The sequence below is a fragment of the Rhinatrema bivittatum genome, chromosome 3 (assembly GCF_901001135.1).
Source record: "Rhinatrema bivittatum chromosome 3, aRhiBiv1.1, whole genome shotgun sequence".
Taxonomy (NCBI): Eukaryota; Metazoa; Chordata; class Amphibia; order Gymnophiona; family Rhinatrematidae; genus Rhinatrema; species Rhinatrema bivittatum.
This window is the reverse complement of record NC_042617.1, coordinates 288,114,296-288,134,165: the sequence shown is the minus strand read 5'-3', so window position 1 is coordinate 288,134,165 and position 19,870 is coordinate 288,114,296. Positions and strand designations below refer to the sequence as shown.

The 19,870-nt window shown below is 47.6% G+C and overlaps 1 protein-coding gene across 2 annotated transcripts in view; it reads right to left on the bottom strand.

The window, feature by feature from the left end:
• The window catches only part of OS9 (OS9 endoplasmic reticulum lectin), a 146,676-nt gene that overhangs the window by 54,199 nt on the left and 72,607 nt on the right, over positions 1 to 19,870 (bottom strand). For both annotated transcript variants that reach the window (XM_029594908.1, XM_029594910.1), the window contains exons 11-12: positions 8,470 to 8,709; positions 7,767 to 7,962 (exon numbers count right to left, since the gene is read on the bottom strand). In XM_029594908.1, coding sequence (XP_029450768.1) covers positions 7,767 to 7,962; positions 8,470 to 8,709 — 436 coding nt within the window. The remainder of the gene's footprint in view (positions 1 to 7,766; positions 7,963 to 8,469; positions 8,710 to 19,870) is intronic.

Sequence of the window (19,870 nt, the reverse complement as noted above, 5' to 3'; positions counted from 1 at the left end):
GTGATGGACGGTTACCCGCTCCACAATGTTCCTGGCGAGGTGTCTCAGAGGTCGATGGAACATCTCCAGTCAGTGGCACTTGAACTGGCGTCGATGGAGCAGTGTTTTGAAGTAAACAAATGCTCCATCTTGTCCATATGAGTGCACCGGCCTTTGGGGGTAATTTCTGCGCAACTAGGGCATTGACAGACGACGTGCGAGGGACCCAAGCACAAAACACAAACACTGTGCGGGTCCGTAATGGACATGGTCTTTGGACACTCGGGGCATTTTCTAAACCCGGTCGCCATGGAAAAAGAGGCGGGCGTGCGGTCAGTAACCATCGGGCACCAAGAGGTATGCTGCCGGGAACAGACCGTAAATCACGGGAAAAACACTTACTGAGCGTCGGAGGGAACAGAGCGCGATGGAGAACCCAGTGAGGGATTTTTAAAGAAGTTAAACTTCAAATATTTCTGATGATGTCACCCACATGTGAGGACTACCATCCTGCTTATCCTGGGAGAAACCAGGCAAGGTCCTGAAGCCCTTGTTAAATATGGGGGGGACTTTGCCTGGCTTGCTGATGTGGTTTTAGCTAGCATAAAAATGTAAAAAATGTAAAAAAATAAAAAAATTCTGGGAAATATATTTTGTGTATGGATGAACAAGAGTGGTAATACTCCCTGTTATTCCTTTTTGGAGTTCACGTTTTCCTTTTTGGTGATTTGAGTATAATTGAAATGGATAGGTTCTTTTCTACATTTGTCCTGGGAAAAACCCAGGAGTCTGGATTGATCTGGGTACGTACAGAGAATTGCTTTTTCATAAGTTCTGGCTTGGATCAATGGCCTCTGGGAGTTATCTTTTTACATGTCAAGCATCCCAAGAGGTCGTAGTTGACACCCAAACAAAGTAAGAACATAAGAACTTGCCATGCTGGGTCAGACCAAGGGTCCATCAAGCCCAGCATCCTGTTTCCAACAGAGGCCAAACCAGGCCACAAGAACTGGCAATTACCTAAACACCATGAAGATCCCATGCTACTGATGCAATTAATAGCAGTGGCTATTCCCTAAGTAAACTTGATTAATAGCAGTTAATGGACTTCTCCAAGAACGTCTCCAAACCTTTTCTGAACCCAGCTACACTAACTGCACTAACCACATCCTCTGGCAACAAATTCCAGAGCTTATTGGAGAAATTACTTACCTGATAATTTTGTTTTCCTTAGTGTAGACAGATGGACTCAGGACCAATGGGTATAGTGTACTCCTGATAGCAGTTGGAGACGGATCAGATTTCAATCTGACGTCAGCCCTAGTACATATACCCCTGCAGGAAGTGCAGCTCTTCAGTATTCTCCTCGAAAAGTATTGTGGATATATGTATGACTGAATAACTTGAATAACTTGATTAGCTTTATAACTTGGTTAACTTAATAAATTTGAACCGGTTGAATTGGTTATAGCTGGAGCCACAAGTGCCCTCAACCGAGAAACGTCAACACCTGAATCCCCCGAGAATTCCATGAGTAGCGGCAGCCGTGGGTGGAATGCTGAGTCCATCTGTCTACACTAAGGAAAACGAAATTATCAGGTAAGTAATTTCTCCATTTCCTAGCATGTAGCAGATGGACTCAGGACCAATGGGATGTATAAAAGCTACTCCCGAACCGGGTGGGAGGCTACCCGTGACCCACTTAGTACTGTCCTTGCAAATGCTATGTCCTCCTGAGCCTGAACATCCAGGCGGTAAAACCTGGAGAAGGTGTGGATGGAGGACCATGTCGCCGCCCTGCAGATCTCGGCGGGTAACAGCATCTTGGTTTCCGCCCAGGACACTGCCTGGGCTCTAGTAGAATGGGCCTTGACTTGTAAAAGCGGTGGCTTGCCTGCTTCTACGTAGGCCGCCTTGATGACGCCTTTGATCCAGCAGGCTATGGTTGCTCGCGAGGCCGCTTCCCCTTGCTTCTTCTCGCTGTGAAGGACAAATAGATGATCCATCTTTCATACGGATTCCGACATTTCCAGGTATCTGACTAGGAGCCTGCCGATGTTGAGATGGCGTAGACTTCGATCCTCTTCCGAATTCTTATGCTCATCTGGCAATGGTAGTGAGATGGTTTGGTAGAGATGGAAGCGAGACACCAATTTGGGAAGGAACGACGGAACTGTGCGTAACTGGATGGTTCCCGGGGTGAGTCTGAGGAACGGCTCTCGGCAGGACAGTGCTTGTAGCTTGGATATACGACGGGCCGAACAGACTGCCAGCAGGAAGGCTGTCTTCAGTGTTAATAGTCTGAGAGACAGGCCACGGAGAAGTCTAAAGGAGGTTCCTGCTAGGAAATCTAGGACCAGGTTGAGGTTCCAAAGAGGCACCGGCCACTTCAGGGGTGGTCGGATCTGCTTGACTCCTTTTAGAAAGCGGGAGACATCCAAGTGAGAGGCTATGCTGCCGCTCTCGTTTCCGTAGCATGACAATGTGGCCACCTGTACCTTGATGGAGTTGAGACAATCCCGTCTGTAGGCCGTTCTGCAGGAATTCCAAAATCGCAGGAATTTTGACTGAGCGTGGTATGATGTCGTGGTCCTCGCACCAGGCTTCGAATACTCTCCAAATCCTTATGTATGTTAGGGATGTGGAGAACTTGCATGCTCGGAGTAGAGTGTCAATTACTGCCCCCGAGTATCTGCTCTTCCTTAGGCGAGTCCTCTCAATGGCCAGACCATAAGAGAGAATAGAGCTGGATCCTTTGCACTATAAACTAATCCATGACGAAAAAGCTGAATGGCTAAACACAGCACTCCGCGTCCACGTCCCTAACAGAAACCTGAGATCCGCCAAAGCAGCCCTCCTAACCATCCCCTCAGTAAAAACTGCAAAACTAACTCAAGTCAGAGAAAGCGCACTATCATTGGCCGGACCGTTACTATGGAACACCATGCCCATAGAGATAAGACTACAGAGAGATTTCAAGACTTTCAAAAAGAGCTTAAAGACATGGCACTTTAGAGAAGCCTTTCCACAAAGAGCGAGAAAGAGAAAAACGCTGAAAGCTGTACACATAAAATCTTCATACAGCACTAGAACATTTTATGTATGTATGTCATGGTTTTGTCTATTGCACCTTTTAAATTAAATGTATAATTTAACAGTCTTTATCTTAAGTCACAGGTCAGATTAATCACTAAACTCTTAGCCATTACTATGAAACGATGTTACAGAGATCATCAGGCACCTCCATTACTAATAATAGGAACAGTTGCATGTACAATTTACTATATGTGCCTATATGTAAACCGCTGTGACGGTATTCTACTAAATTTATTTATTTATTTATTTAAAGACTTTTATATACCGAAGATCATGTACTAGTACATTTCGCTTCGGTTTACAGATAACCAGCAATAGAATTACCATATACATGGTATACATAGAACAATAAACAGTTAACCGTGTACAGTTAATAAATAATTAAGGTATAAACATTAAACAAGGAGAAATTATAAATGACGGTATAGAAAAGATTTTAAATAAATAAATCCTTGTGGAGGATCTGTCCGTTGGAGCAGGTCTCTGTGTGGGGGTAGCGGCAGGGGGCTCCGTCAGCAGTCTTCACATGTCTGCGTACTACGGTCTTTTGGCCAGTCCGGGGCCACTAGAAGTACTGGTCCCCTGTGGTGTTCTATCTTGTGGATGATTGTGCCCAATAGAGGCCACGGCTGGAAGGTGTAAGTCTCTTGTGGCCAGGTCTGTACCAGGGTAAAGATTCCCTGGGACTGGGGTTCCCGCCTGCGGCTGAAGAAACTGGGTACTTGGGCGTTGGACCGGTTTGCCAGGAGGTCCATGATTGGTGTTACCCAACGGTTTATCATCAATTGGAATGCTGTGGTAGCCTCCATTCTCCTGGATCTAGACACTCTCTGAGGTAGTCTGCAGCGACGTTGTCTTTCCCGGCGATATGAACGGCTGAGATTTCTTGAAGATTCACTTCTGCCCATGACATTAGGGGGTCTATTTCCAGAGACACCTGTTGGCTTCTAGTTCTTCCCTGACGGTTGATGTATTGTGGCAGTTGTCCGACATTACTCTGACCGCTTTGTCTCTGAGTCTGTGAACGAACCTTAGGCAGGCTAGTCTAACTGCCCGGGCTTCTAGGCGATTGATGTTCCATCCCCACTCTTCTTCGTTCCATTGTCCTTGGGCGGTAAGCTCCTGGCAGTGTGCTCCCCATCCTCGTAGGCTGGCATCCATGGTGAGTAGGATCCAGGTTGGGGAGGATAGTCTCATTCCCTGGCTCAGATGGGCTTCTTATAGCCACCATCATAGTTGGGCCCAAACTCTGTCCAGGAGCTGAAGATGTACGGTGTAGTTCTGGGACAGTGGATTCCATCGTGATAGTAGTGAGAAATGTAGGGATCTCATGTGAGCTCGTGCCCATGGCACTACTTCCAGTGTGGATGCCATGAGGCCGAGAACTTGTAAGTAATCCCATGCTGTGGGGCGAAGTTCGCTCAGCAGGGTTCGTAACTGGGTCATCAGTTTCGATCTCCTTGTCTGTGTCAAGATGACCTTGTCTTGTTTGGTGTCGAACCGGACTCCCAAGTATTCTAGAGATTAGGAGGGCTGCAGGCAGTTCTTGTTTGTGTTGATCATCCACCTGAGGCTCTCCAGTAGAGTTTTGACTCTGTTGGTTGCCTGGTGGCTTTCCTCTGGGGATTTCGCTCTGATCAGCCAATCGTCTAGATAAGGGTGCACACGGATTCCTTCCTTCCTCAGTGTTGCTGCCACCACCACTATGGATCTTGATGAACTTCCGGGGTGCAGTGGCTAACCCGAAAGGTAGTGCCCGGAACTGGTAGTGACGGTCCAGGATCGAGAAGCGTAGAAAACGCTGATCCTCTTGATGGATCGGAATGTGTAGGTAGGCTTCAGACAGATCCAGGGATGTAAGGAACTCTCCCGGTTGTATCGCCCTTATTACCGAGTGTAGGGTTTCCATGCGGAAGCGAGGAATCTTCAGGTGACTGTTGACCGCCTTGAGGTCTGAACGTTCCTTCTTTCTTGGGGACGATAAAATAGATGGAATAATGTCCAGTATTTATTTGTTGTGGAGGCACCGGTGTTATAGCCTCTAAGGCTAGCAATCTGGTCAGTGTAGTTTCCACTGCCGTCCTCTTGGAAGGGTCATGGCAGGGAGATTCCACAAACTTGCCCAGGGGAGGTGGTGGAAATCCAGGTAATATCCCTCTCAAATGATGGATAGGACCCACTCATCCGAAGCTCTCTCGACCCATCTTTGGTAGGATAGGGCAAGTCTGCCCCCTATGGCTTCTTCCTTTGGATGGGTCGGCTGATTTTCATTGTGGGGTGCGGCTGGGGCGTGAGCCCGAGCTGGCTCCCCTTTTGTTGTGCTTGTTCCGAAAGGACTGGCTCCGGCCTGCGGGGCGGGCCACTCGATATGTGCTTCTATATGGGTTGAAGCTCTGTGATCCTCTGCCCCTGGAGGATTGGGGGAAGGATCCCCTAGGGCCTCTTCGCACTGTATACACAGGGCAGTGGCCTCCTCATGCTGTACGGCTCTAATGTGGCATGCTGGGCAAAGGCCCCGAGATGAAAATTGGTTCTTACCTGCTAATTTTCGTTCCTGTAATACCACAGATCAGTCCAGAAAAGTGGGTTGTGTATCCCTACCAGCAGGTGGCGTCAGAGAATAATTAGAACTTTGGGCACTGCTACATAATGAGAGTGCCACCTGCAGTCCCTCAGTATTTCTCTGACTCCAGCAGGTGGTAGGGTGCATCTCCTGCAGTCTTATTTTCAGGGTAGTTAGGAAACTTATTTTATTTTTCCTTCTCATTTGCTTCCTGAGGTAGTAGGCACCTTCGTGGGCCATCCCTCAGTGGAAGCCGGCGTCCGGGGGGGGGGGGGGGCGGTTAGACACACCCCTGACTGTGTTTCGCCCACTCCATCCTGGGGTGTACTTGCTAACTTCATGGAATGCCCCCTAGTCCTTCTATTATCCGAAAGTGTAAATAACTGATTCACATCTACTCGTTCAAGACCTCTCATGATCTTAAAAGACCTCTATAATATCCCCCCTCAGCCATCTCTTCTCCAAGCTGAACAGCCCTAACCTCTTCAGCCTTTCCTCATAGGGGAGCTGTTCCATCCCCTTTATCATTTTGGTTGCCCTTCTCTGTACCTTCTCCATCACAACTATATCTTTTTTGAGATGCGACAACTAGAATTGTACACAGTATTCAAGGTGCGGTCTCACCATGGAGCGATACAGAGGCATTATGACATTTTCCATTTTATTAACCATTCCCTTCCTAATAACTCCTAACATTCTGTTTCCTCTTGACTGCTGCAACACACTGAGCCGAATATTTTAAAGTATTATCCACTATGATGCCTAGATCTTTTTCCTGGGTGGTAGCTCCTAATAAGGAACCTAACATCGTGTAACTACAGCAAGGGTTATTTTTCCCTATATGCAACCCCTTGCAATTGTCCACATTAAATTTCATCTGCCATTTGGATGCCCAATCTTCCAGTCTTGCAAGGTCCTCCTGTAATGTATCACAATCCGCTTGTGATTTAACTACTCTGAATAATTTTGTATCGTCCACAAATTTGATAACCTCACTCGTCATATTCCTTTCCAGATCATTGGTCCAAGTACAGATCCCTTTTCCACTGAGAAAATTGACCATTTAATTATATTCTCTATTTCCTGTCTTTTAACCAGTTTGTAAACCACTAAAGGACATCGCTCCTATCCCATGACTTTTTAGTTTTCTTAGAAGCCTCTCATGAGAAACTGTCAAACGCCTTCTGAAAATCCAAATTGCACTGGGGGCACCCAAAGAAACTGCTGGCCTTTTCTCCCTGACAGAAATCAGTCAAAAAATAGCAGCTGTAAAATCAAACAACTATTATGAACAAATTGATGTACCAATGATGATCAATATGTGGCTGTGTGAAAAAGTAAAACAAAAAAAACTTATCGTACAGAAAAAATGAACATAACCACTGGCCTCTATGGAAAAAGAATGTAGTGTCCTTGCACGACAGCCCACCCATGCTTAGAGTATGATGAAGGTTCTGGAAGCTATGCTATCATCTTATCGATCTTGTCTATCAGATGACATCTTAGCCGCAACATAATTTTTATTTATATGTATTAAGTGTTAGTTTTAAGGGGATGATTTTTATGGTTATGTATGTGGTTACACTGATTATAAACTTTTTAACTGCTGTTTTTAATTGTAAACTGCTCTGGCCAGATCTGGAATCTATTGTGCGGCATATAAGAAACAAGAAATAAAAAAAATGTACTGCTGTTTGTTCTCAGAGAAAGCAGTATTAGAAGCAGTTACTGAAAAGATCACACTGCAAGAAACAATGTGGATTTCAAAGTCTCCCGAGGTAATTAATAAGGAATAGTAGCTTGAGATTTATTTAATGTTTGGGTACTTGCCAGGTACTTGTGACTTGGATTGGCCACCGTTGGAAACAGGATGCTGGGCTTGATGGACCCTTGGTCTGACCCAGTATGGCATATCTTATGTAATATGTGCAGTCTGGTTGATGGGGATGAAGAGAAGCTTAGTTTTAAGTCACAATACTATGGATTATATGATATAGCATTCTATGTTTGCTATGCAAATTTATGACTGTGTATCTTTTTTCCCCAACAAGAAATTACAAACAGAATGATTTACAACAAATTAAAGTATTGTGTATTAAAACTGCCCCCATCCCATTTTTCTAATTACCTGCCGATTGTTTGCCAAGGGGGCCAGGGCTGCCTCTGGTTCTCTCTCTGGCGTCGGCATCAGTCTCTTCTCCCTTTTCTGTCTCTGTATCATCTAACTTGTCAATTAGTTTGTTTAGGGTGGAGGCGAGAGACTTGGAGGCCTGACTCCTGTCAAACTCCCCTTTTAGGCCCTCCATTTCCAGCTCTTCTTGAGCCTGAAATGCAATAAAAACAAAATGCTTTAGTTCTCAGATTTTAGACAGAGCTCTTTATAGTTGGGCTGCAATGCTGGCTCAGAGCTACAGCACAAATTGGAATTGGGAGAAGACTGCTCCATCTCTTCATCTAACAATGGCCCTAATGTATTAAAACGTTTCCCCCATTTTGTATCTATGAGAAAAATGCTTAGTACATGGGACCTGGTGTGTGAGCTTCACCAAGTTACTTATCCTCCCCCCTATGCTCAGTCTTTAAGAACAGGAAGAATTCTTTGTAGGCTAATGGCACATCTCTGTGAAAAATGAACTCTAAGCTGACAAAGTCCGGGTGTGGATAAGCTAATAGCAGACTTGGTATCTCTTCAAGATCTAACAGTAAGAGTCCCCACAGGCAAGATAAAGACAGAAACAAGGAGCTCTGGAAAAGGGTAGATGCAGACTGCCTCATTTATGATCTCTATTTTCACTTCTTCTGTGTCTCATGCAGCCTTTGTGCGCACACACCTCATCAATAATACCATCAAACTCTTTCTCCATTTCTGTTTTGACATCCTGTTTCAATTTCGATATTTCAGATTTGGGCAGGAGGATTTCTTCCAGTTCCTTCTCAAATTCTTTCATGACCTCATCATCATCTGCCACCTCTTCCTCCTGGGGTTGTTTCTCTATCAGAGGAGTCTCTTGACTCTTTGATGCCTCAGGGCCATCCTCCTGAGTTTCACTTGCCTCTTCACCTTTCTGCTTCTGAAGAGGGGAAAAAACGTTTGAAAGGAGAAAGCAGGTGAGGCAGGGTAGTTTTCAAACAAACAAGACATGCTTTACTTCCAGATCATCTATACAGCAAACAAGGTAAAATTTAAACTTACCTGTTAATTTCATCTTTCAGTCCTAACAGACCTGTCTAGATAAGTGGATTATGTCCCCCCTGTCAGCAGATGGAGACAAAGGGGGGAAAAAAAGCTCAAAAAACTGACTTTACTCTCCCTGTAGGGTCTGGTACTCCTTTAGCTCTTCATTATCCTATGTCAAAGCTAAAAGAACCAAAAGTAAATATTTATTTTTTTCTAAAATCACCACCACAATCAAAACCTGATGCAGCCAAGAACATTCACTCCATGGTCATTAACTCAGGAATTAGATAATCCCTACACCAAGGTCATAATTAGGCCATCTATCTTCAGAGTGGGCAATATACTCACTGCTAGTTTTCTGAACTTGGCAAACAGAGAGCCCTTGATCACTGCAGTTTCACTGGGTGGGTTCTATACTGGTCTGGCAAGACTAAAGGAAAGGAAGTTAAGTCAAGTTTAAAAATTTGCCTTCCTTATCATCCATACCAGACAAGTGGGACATACCCAAGCTCCATCTATACTGGGTGCGAAGAAGCCACAATACCTCTCAGAACTCCTGTGCCTAAGGTGCAGCTTTTCCCAGCCTGCACACCCACCACTTAGGTGCCTAGAGCAGGGATGGAATCTAGACAAGGGCCCTGTCATTCTCTGAGAAGGCAGGTTCTGATTCTGCCTATGAGGAAATTTGCACCCTTGTCAAGTGGGCTTGACAGCCAGCTGGGACCTGTAAGCTCTTGCTGAAGTACTCATCTCCTTGATTCCTCCTGAAATTAATGCCTTCGAATCCACTGGGACTTAACAGGACACATCAAAAAAAACTATCCAAGAAAAAAAATGATTACCAACAAACATCTCAAAGATGACATACTTGTTCCTGTTCTGGCCTACATTGCCCAACTTTATCATAAGTGAGAAAAGCCAGATTCGAACAGAGGTGAAACACTACCTTTAGAAGTGGGATAGTACTGGGCACAGAGCTACCCTTTCCTTTAAAATCACCAAGGAGACAGACTTAAACAAGAGTCAAAGACAGCCCAGGCAGCATGAGAGAAAGAGGCCAGATTCCTTCCAAATTATGCTCAGATTCCAAGTCAGGTAGATCTGCAGCAGAGTCAGGTCCACTACCAAAAGCTGTAACCTCTGATACTATCTTCACTATACAGCCTGATTCTTCAACAGCCAAAAAACAACGGAAAGGATTTTCTAGGGAAGAATCCTCTGACTGGGAAAAAGGATGAAGAAATACCCCTTTAATTTCAGAACTCAGGCTAGGCCCCTGCTTTCCTTTTTCGGCCAAAGAACTTGCCTATCTTGGTGCTTTGCTGGATTAATCTGAAATCTACTTTCAATGGTGCCTCACCTGATTGCTAGTATGGCAGAGACAGTTTCTATCAGTCCTTACACTTCAGGGTCTTGTCAGCTAAAAACGCTCATCTCTATGATGGCAGTGTTGGCCATGTGAGCTACTGCTAGGTACTGCAGAGGAACTCCATCCCAGACCAAACCTGACTCACTTACCACAGTACCTAAGGGCTACTAGATTCGCTCAGTTATGTTCACATCAGCATTACACTGACCACCACTACATGGGTTGATTTCTCCTGAACTGGAGACCAGGATTTCTGGTTTATTAACAGTATCAGGGAAAATTTGCAATAAAGCTGTTTCAACAGAAGGAATTAAAGAAACTCCCAGTAGGTTAGACAACCAGAGAAACACTTCAACCCATAATTTCATAACAATGGGACATTCCCACCAGATATGCATGAACGTTCCCCGCGCCCCGCATGCCCGCCAGCAGGAGTCTGGCACCGAGTGAGAGAAGCGATGAAGCCTATCCGGGGTGATGTACCACCTATATATTATCTTGTAGCAGTTTTCCTGCATACGGGCTGAGATGGAACACCGCCGGGCATTATTAAAGACCTCTCCCCACGTCTTCTTCCCCAGTTGCTTACCCAGATCAGCCTCCCACCTGGAGATAAATTTACATGGCTCTAACAGTGGGGTTAAAAACAGCTGGTATATTTTGGCTATCGATCCCCTGAGTTTAGCACTGAAAAGGCAATATGTCTCCATGAACGACCGTCCCATACGTAAGATGCCGGCCCTCTGAAGTCCCTGTACATAGTGGGTCGCTTGCGCATAAGCCAGATAATCGCGGTGGTCTAGTTGAAACTCCGCAAAAAGCCTCTCTAGAAATAATAGCACCATGAGATAAGACCAGGATTTCTGAAGCACTGAACAATCGACTCTTGGCCTCACCCTGGACCAGTAGGTTTTCCACTAGGACTCCTGTCCCTGTTCAGCTGCCCTGGATCATAAATCCCTGCCTAACCTATAATGCTTACACCTACGATACGAAATAACTATGAAGGAGACTGCAAAATTATTTCCCACAGGAGACAGCCATGAAGAGCCACCTGCTCAGGCACCTAACCTCACAAGAGAGGGAAAGTAGCCTCTTTGCACTAGGCAAAGATATCACCCCGAGAGGAGTGCAAATTGAGTGAGATGCATATGATTATGCACTACTACATTCAGATCCCTTGCCCTGGAGCTTGGGATTAGAAGAATAGGCCATGCTCAGGGCAGACATGGAAACCTGAGACCTGGTCATTGGGAGTAATATCTTTATCACTTAAAAACCAAGGGCATATGGCCATTTTCTTCTTTGAATATGAGAGGGCTTCCCTATATGCCAGAGGCTGGTGAGGACCAATTACTGTTCAGAATAATCAGTCAGCATAGGGGTTCACAGCTGCGTAAGACTGGCTGTGACCAGTTTTCCTGCTCTGACGCTGCCTAAGTAGTCAGATGTCCGACTAAAAAAGGAACCAGAGTCCCTCCCTGCATAGGAAGGACTTTACTATCCCGTGACCAGCAGGTACCAGGGGTTGTGGTTAGCACAAGCCTGATAGCTGTCAGCAATGGATCCAAGATAATACATTGAGAAATATCTATTGGTAATCCCTGGAAGAAAGGGTGAATACTCCTGGATACCTGTAAGGATTTTCCTAAAAGATCTGCCATTTAGCATAGGGACCCGAAAAATAGAGAACGCGCAGCCCTTTCTGGGATATGTCCCTGACCTCTTTCCATGGGAGAGACTGGGCTGACCAAGCAAGCCCAATACTATCACCCGCAAAGCCTACACGGAGGGCGACAGAGAAGTCCTTGAGTGGTATTGAACCACCCAAAGCAGAAGAATTAAGAGTTGCGATGAGGGATCATGCCAAATACACAGCAAATGAACCCATTTTCCTGGGATAATTCCCCAAGAAAGGGATAGAGATACCTGAGCAGGTTGCTTGTAATCTCTGAAACAACCCCATCCAGGACTGGCAGGAAAGAGGTATGTCTGATAAGCACTCTTAGCTGGACTCTGAACTTCAGTCCCCAAACTTCCAAGACTATTCCAAAGGTCATTTAATCTCTTAGAAAGGGCAAAACTGTTTAAAAAAAAAAAAGGGTTGAGATAGCAATGGCCATCTCTCTGTTGGCGATCTCTCAAGAAGCACAACTGTAAACACAGTGGGCCAAATCCTGAACTAGTCTGGGTCAGGCCACATGGGTGATCTGACCCAAGGAGCTCTTCCCTCTAATTGTGCAAGACTCACCAGCCTTGAATCCATCCAGGAACTGCAAGTTTCAGAAATCCCACCTCAGCACATTGGGGAAGGTCAACAAGGTCTCCTCTGAGGGATGCTGGACCCAATGCAGAAGGACTCTAATGACAAAGCCATTGCACATAGCTGTCTGGGGAGAAAGACTAGAAAAAAAGGAAGATCGCTTAAGCAGAGACCCAATCTTTCTATTATGGGAGTCTCCTAAATATGCTTCCATCCACCGTGATCAAGATGAAGACAGCCCCCCAGCCGATCTAACATCATATCCTTTTCTTTCCTGGGAAGGGAATGCAGATCCATCATCTTGGCCACTTTAAGGCTGGAAGCAGGGGGTGTCATACCTAGGAAATCCCATCTCCAACAATTAAAAGTAGTGGGAAGGTCTTGATGAGAGGCCTAAGAGCATCCAGGAATAAAGGATCCCACTACAAATTACTGCCTCTCATTGCTCATCCAAGACTGCTAATGGTCATGCCCAGAATTTAAGGGCCATCAGTTTCTCTCACCTGAAGAGCCACCTTATATAATGCCTTAATCTCCTTCTCCTCCTACCACCAAATTCCCTAGGATTGCACCAGTCAGTGGAGTACTCTAGCACCCCAAATGTTGCCAAGTATAACCTAAAATTCTTCCATGTGGGGACATGGATAAGGGCTAGGAAGGGCTTGAGGAAAAATCCAAAGGGGCTGCCATAGCAGGACCACAGGAAAATTGGTTCTTATCTGCTAATTTTCGCTCCTGTAGTACTATGGATCAGCCCAGACTGCTGGGTACAACAACTCCTGAGTGCCAGAGAGCTCTCCCCAGAGGAGTCTGAGCAGGCTGATCAGTTATGCCTCCCTTCCAGCAGATGGAGACAGAGAAAAAAAACTTGAAGGGCACCCCTGTAAGTAAGATGCGCCACCTGCAGCCCCTTCAGTATAAACAATATCAAAGCAGAATTAAAGTGGTAACAGGAATCCAAAATTTTAAATGGTTAAACCAAATTTATGAGACTCAACTATGTACAAAATAAGCATGTTTATGAAATCTTCATCCTGCTATATAGTATGACAGGAAAAAACTGATACACTGTCGAGAGGAATCAAAAACTGGGTGGGCGTCTGGGCTGATCCGTGGTACTACAGGAACGAAAATTAGCAGGTAAGAACCAATTTTCCTTTCCCTGTACATACCCAGATCAGCCCAGACTGCTGGGATGTACCCAAGCTGCCTTACATGGGGTGGGACCTAGAAATCCCCGCTCGAAGCACACCACTGCCAAAGCTCTCCGAGTTGGGAGCACGAACATCCAAACAGTAATGCCGAACAAAGGTATGCAAAGATTTCCAGGTTGCTGTCCTATAGATCTCCTGAGGGGACATCAACTGACTTTCTGCCCAGGACGCCGCCTGAGAACAGAGCGAATGAGCCTTAAGACCCTCTGGAACTGCTCGCCTGTGACATATGTACGCTGAAGCAATAGCATCCTTCAACCACTGGGCAATAGTAGCCTTGGAAGCTTTATGCCCTTTCCAGGGACCGCTCCACAAGACAAAAAGGTGATCCGACAGGAGAAAATCATTAGTGACCTCCAAGCAACGCATCAGCATCCGCCTGACATCCAAATGCTTCAATTCACGAGCATGTGGAGAATTCTGATCCAAATCCGGGAACGCAGGCAATTCAACAAACTGGTTCACGTGAAAAGCCGATACAACCTTAGGCAGAAAGGACGGCACGGTTCTAAGAGAAACACCAAAAATCGGAAACCTAAGAAAATGTTCGCAACAAGATAGAGCCTGAATTTCCGAAACTCACCGAGCCAAGCAGATAGCCAAACACACCGTTTTGAGCTTAACGTCCTTCAGAGTGATGCACCTGAGCGGTTCAAAAGGAGGTTCACACAACGTCCTAAGGATTAAATTCAAACTCCAGGATGGACAAACTGTTCGACGTGATGGCTGCAAATGCTTAGCACCTCGAAGGAAACGAATCACATCCGGATGAGCTGCTATGGACGCACCATCCACCTTTCCACGTAAACATCCTAATGCCGCCACTTGAACCTGGAGGGAACTGAAAGGTAGCCCCCTTTGCCAAACATTCTTGCAAGAAGGCTAGAATGTGGACCATCGAGGCCTGCCTAGGGGAAACATTCGACCTACTATACCAAGAGTAAAAAACCTTCCAGACTCGGACATACGTAAGAGGTGGAAATTTTGCGAGCCCGTAAAAGAGTAGAAATCACCGAACCCGGATACCCCTTCTTTCACAACTGCCACCTCTCAAACCAAGCCGCTAGACAAAAGCGATCCACCTGGATGAAAAATACTGGACCCTGCTGCAGGAGATTCGGAAGATGACCCCAACGGAGCGGCCCGTTCACTGCAAGGTTAAGGAGATCTGCGAACCACAGCCTCCGTGGCCATTCTGGAGCCACCAGCACCACCGCTCCCGGATGGGCTTCTATCCTTCAAGACCTTGCCTACCAGAGGCCAAGGAGGGAATGTATAGGGCAGAATGTCACGAGGCCATGGGAGGACAAGAGTGTCCACCCCTTCCGCTCCATGCTCTATTCTGCGACTGAAGAAGCGCAGCGCCTTGGCATTCCCCCAAGTCGCAAGTAGATCCAAATGGGGAATCCCCCAGCGATTAGGTATCAACGCGAATGCCTCGGACAGCTTCCATTCTCCGGGATCCAATCTCTGACGGCTTAGAAAATCCGCCTGTATGTTGTCTATCCTGGCAATGTGTGAAGCCGCTATCCTGAGCAGATGAGTTTCTGCCCAGGCCATGAGCTCGTCCGCCTCCACCGCTACAGGACGGCTTTGTGCCTCCATGCAGGTTGATGTATGCTACAGTTGTTGCGTTGGAGAGCACTCTCACTGACAGACGAGGAACCAGAGGCAAGAACTTCTGCAGGGCCAAGCGGACTGCCCTGGTCTCGAGACAATTGATGGACCATTGCACTTCCTGCTGCGTCCACTGGCCTTGGGCTGCCTGAAATTGGCAAACTGCCCCCCAGCCGGAGAGACTGGCATCAGTTGTCACAATTGTCCACTGAGGGACCTCCAGATCCAGCCCCCAGGACAAGTGTCCGTGGGTTAGCCACCAAGCTAGGCTGGACCTGGCCGGTTCCTGGAGAGGTAAGGGCAATTGAAAAGCTTCCGAATTGGGGTCCCAACGTGAGAGCAAAGCCCTTTGCAAAGGCCTCATATGAGCAAAAACAGACGTCATAGAACCAAGCCAGTTCCCTGGGCTTGGTTCTATGACGTCCAGAGTAGACGTCATAGAACCAAGCCCAGGGAACTGGCAGGGACAAGAGACACCGAACTTGCGACATGAGTTTGTCTATCCGATCCTGCATCTGGAAGACTTTCCCAGAGTATCGAATCTTGCCCCCAAAAAATCCAGGATCTGGGTAGGGGACAACTAGCTCTTGTCCGCATTGATGATCCAACCCAGAGTGCAAAATGTCTGCACCACCCTGGCGACTGCCGCCTCGCATAGTTCCTTTGACTGCTCGAATGAGCCAGTCGTCCAAATAGGAATGTACCAAGATCCCCTGGCGATTGAGAACCACCGCCACAACCACCATCACCTTGGTAAATGTGCACGGAGCGGTCGCCAGCCTGAAGGGAAGTGCTTGAAACTGGTAATGCTTGCCAAGGACCATAAACTGGAGATACCGCTGATGGTCCTTCCGAATTGCAATGTGTAGGAACACTTCAGTCAAATCGAGGGATGCTAAAAGCTCTCCTGCTCTGACGGAGACTATTACGGAACGTAGCTTCGCCATACGAAAATGGGGCACTCAGAGCTCTGTTGACCTTCTTCAGATCTAAAATCAGACGAAAGGACCCTTCCTTCTTCGGAACCAGAAAATAAATCAAATATCTGCAGGTTCGAAGTTCGTTTGGAGGAACCGGAACATCCGCCCCGAGATCCAACCACCTGAGAAGGGTGAGAGACATCTAGCACCTTTTCTCCAGAGACCCGTAGGGTGACACCAGAAATAGATCGCGTAAGTGACGAACAAAATAGGAAAATTAGTTCTTACTTGTTAATTTTCGTTCCTGTAGTACCACGGATCAGTCCAGACCGTGGGTTGAGCCTCCTGTCCAGCAGATGGAGACAGACCAAAACTGAAAGGATATCCTATATCAGGACAGAGCCTACCCTGCAGCCCTTCAGTATAACTATTGTCAAAAGCAGAAAAACAACGGTAACAGGATCAAGCAAGTAGAAGGCTCGATAGAGCAACTCAACTGAAGAACTCTGTAGGGATAAGAACTCTTGCATATATTTGGTTCCCCACAACCAAAGCTTCCGGTGTAAACATTCGGTGTGCTATAGAAAAATGAAAGTACTGACTTCTGAGAATCTGCAATAAAAAGCTTCGAGTGGACAGTACGAAAGGTGAGAAGAGGGAAGGGCGTCTGGACTGATCCGTGGTACTACAGGAACGAAAATTAACAGGTAAGAACTCATTTTCCTTTCCCTGTACGTACCCGGATCAGTCCAGACCGTGGGATGTACCAAAGCTTCCCTAAACAGGGTGGGACCGAGACAGTCCCGCTCGAAGCACTTGCCTACCAAAAGAACTAAAGACTGGTGTTTGCACATCCAGGCGGTAGTGTCGAGCAAAAGTATGCAGGAACGTCCAGGTAGCGGCCCTGCAAATTTCTTGCGGAGAAACAGATTGATTCTCCACCCAGGAAGTAGCTTGAGAACGCAGCGAATGGGCCTTTAGGCCCTCAGGAACCATCCAGCCTTGACAAAGATAGGCCGAGGAAATTGCCTCTTTCAACCACTGAGCAATGGAAGCCTTAGAGGCCGGTTTGCCCCGATTCGGACCGCTCCAGAGGACAAAGATGATCCGAAAGTCGTTTGTAACCTGAAGGTACCGGAGTAGGATGCGTTTAACATCAAGTCGGCGAAGGTCACCCCCAGTGGTCCCCACAATTTCCTCTGGAGAGAACGCAGGGAGCTCCACCGACTAGTCGACATGGAAGGCGGAAACAACCTTCAGCAAGAAAGAAGGCACCGTTTTGAGAGACTCCGGAATCGGAAAACCGCAGAAAAGGTTCCCGACAGGACAACGCTTGGATCTTTGAAACTCGCCACGCGGAACAGATAGACACGAGAAAGACTGCCTTGAGAGTGAAATCTTTCACCGTAGCTCGACGAAGAGGCTCGAATGGGGCAGTACAGAGAGCCCAAAGGACGAGATTGAGACTCCACAACGGGCAAGTGGAGCAAATGGGTGGCCTCAGGTGCTTGATGCCTTTCAAGAAACGAATCACGTCCGGATAAGACACAATGGGATGACCATCCACTCTCTATCGAGAAGGACTCTGAGAGTGGACACTTGTACGCGTAACGAACCAAAGGAGAGTCCCTTCTGGAGGAAAGAAAGTACCACCGAAATCGGAGCGAGTTGAAACACCCGATTCCGTACAGACGATCTCAAAATCTTTCCCACACGCACATAAGTTAGTGAAGTGGACTGTTTGTGAGCCCGCATAAGAGTGGAAATAACCTCCTCCTTATAGCCCTTACGCCTCAGACGTCGACGTTCAAAAGCCAGGCCGCTAGACAAAAGCGATCGGCCTGGTCGAAAAATACGGGCCCCTGCCGAAGCAGGCGAGGAAAATGGCCGAATGGAAGCAGCCCGTCCGTGGCCAGGTTGACGAGGTCCACGAACCACGGTCTGCAAGGCCATTTGGATGCTACCAGAACCACTGGCCCTTGGTGGAGTTCTATTCGGAGAACTTTTCCCACCAGAGGCCACGGAGGGAACACGTAGAGAAGGACGTCTGCGGGCCAGGGAAGAGCTAGAGCATCTACGCCCTCCGAACAGTGCTCCCTCCAGCGGCTGAAGAACCTGTTGGCCTTGGCATTGCGCAAGGTCGCCATGAGGTCCAGGTGAGGAGGACCCCACCTGTCGACGATCAGATCCATGGCTTCATCCGAGAGTTCCCACTCTCCTGGATCCAGAGACTGGCGACTGAGGAAATCGGCCTGTACATTCTCCTTGCTCGCAATATGGGAGGCCACCAGGGAGTCCAGATGACGATCCGCCCAAGCAAAGAGACAGCTGGCTTCTAGGGCCACCAGGTGACTGCGAGTGCTCCCCTGGTGGTTGATATAAGCAAATGTGGTGCAGTTGTCTGATAGGACCCTCACCGTGGATTAAGGGTAGAAACTCCTGCAGCGCCAGACGTACAGCTCGGGCCTCCAGCTGACTGATGTGCCACCGAGTCTGAACTGGAGACCAAATCCCCTGTATGGTCTGGGACTGGCAGAATGCTCCACAGCCGGAGAGACTGTGGAGTCTGAAGAGGCATTCCCCAGAGATGAGGGAGCGAAAGCCACCACTGCAAGGCTGCGATGGTAGAGACCGAAAGCAGGAGAGTCATGTGAAACTGCTCCGACAGCGGCTGACAACTGGGTAGTAAAGCTCTCTGTAACGGACGCATATGCGCAAAAGACCATGGGGACTAGGTCGATGGTGGAGGCCACTGAGCTCAGAACTTGAGGTAGCCCCACGCTGTTGGGAGAGGGAGAGAGAGGAGGTTCCGCACCTGATCGATCAGTTTGAGAGCTCGAGCACGAGGCAGGGACACCTTGCCGATCCGAATATTGAAGCGTGCCCCCAAAAATTCCAACACTTGGGAAGGATGGAGATTGCTTTTGGGAAAATTGACTATCCATTCCAGGGAAGAGAGCAGAGCTAGGACCCGATCCACCGCCTGTCTGCAGTGATTCGCCGACTTGGCCCGCACGAGCCAGTCGTCCAGATACGGGTGGACAAGGACTCCTTCTCGGCGAAGGGCAGCCACCACCACCACCATGATCTTGGTGAAGGTTCGTGGGGCGGTGGCAAGGCCGAATGGCAACGCTCGGAACTGAAAATCCCGGCTGAGGATGTGGAAGCGAAGATACTTCTGGTAATCGTGGTGGATCGGAATGTGGAAGTAGGCCTCTGTCAGATCGAGAGAGGCAAGGAACTCGCCGGGATGAACCGCTGCGATGACCGCTCTCAGGGTTTCCATGTGAAAATGTGGGATCTTGAGGGCCCGATTGACCCTCTTGAGGTCCAAGATCAGACGGAAGGAACAATCCCTTCTTGGGTACGATGAAGTAAATAGAATACTGGCTGGCGCAGAGTTCTTGCTGCGGAACTGGGACAATGGCGCCCAGACTCTGGAGTCTGGAAAGTGTTTGGTCCACCACCTCCCGCTTGAGACGGCTGCAAGGAGAGACAACAAAGAGGTCCGGCAGGTCTTGAGCAAATTCTAAGACTTAACTGCCTCGGACAATGTCGAGAGCCTACTGGTCAGATGTGATTTTGACCCACTCCTCGAAGAACAGGGAGAGACGACCCCCTAAGACAGGAAACAGAGGAGTGGGTCGACCGGATTTCATTGTGAAGCGGGC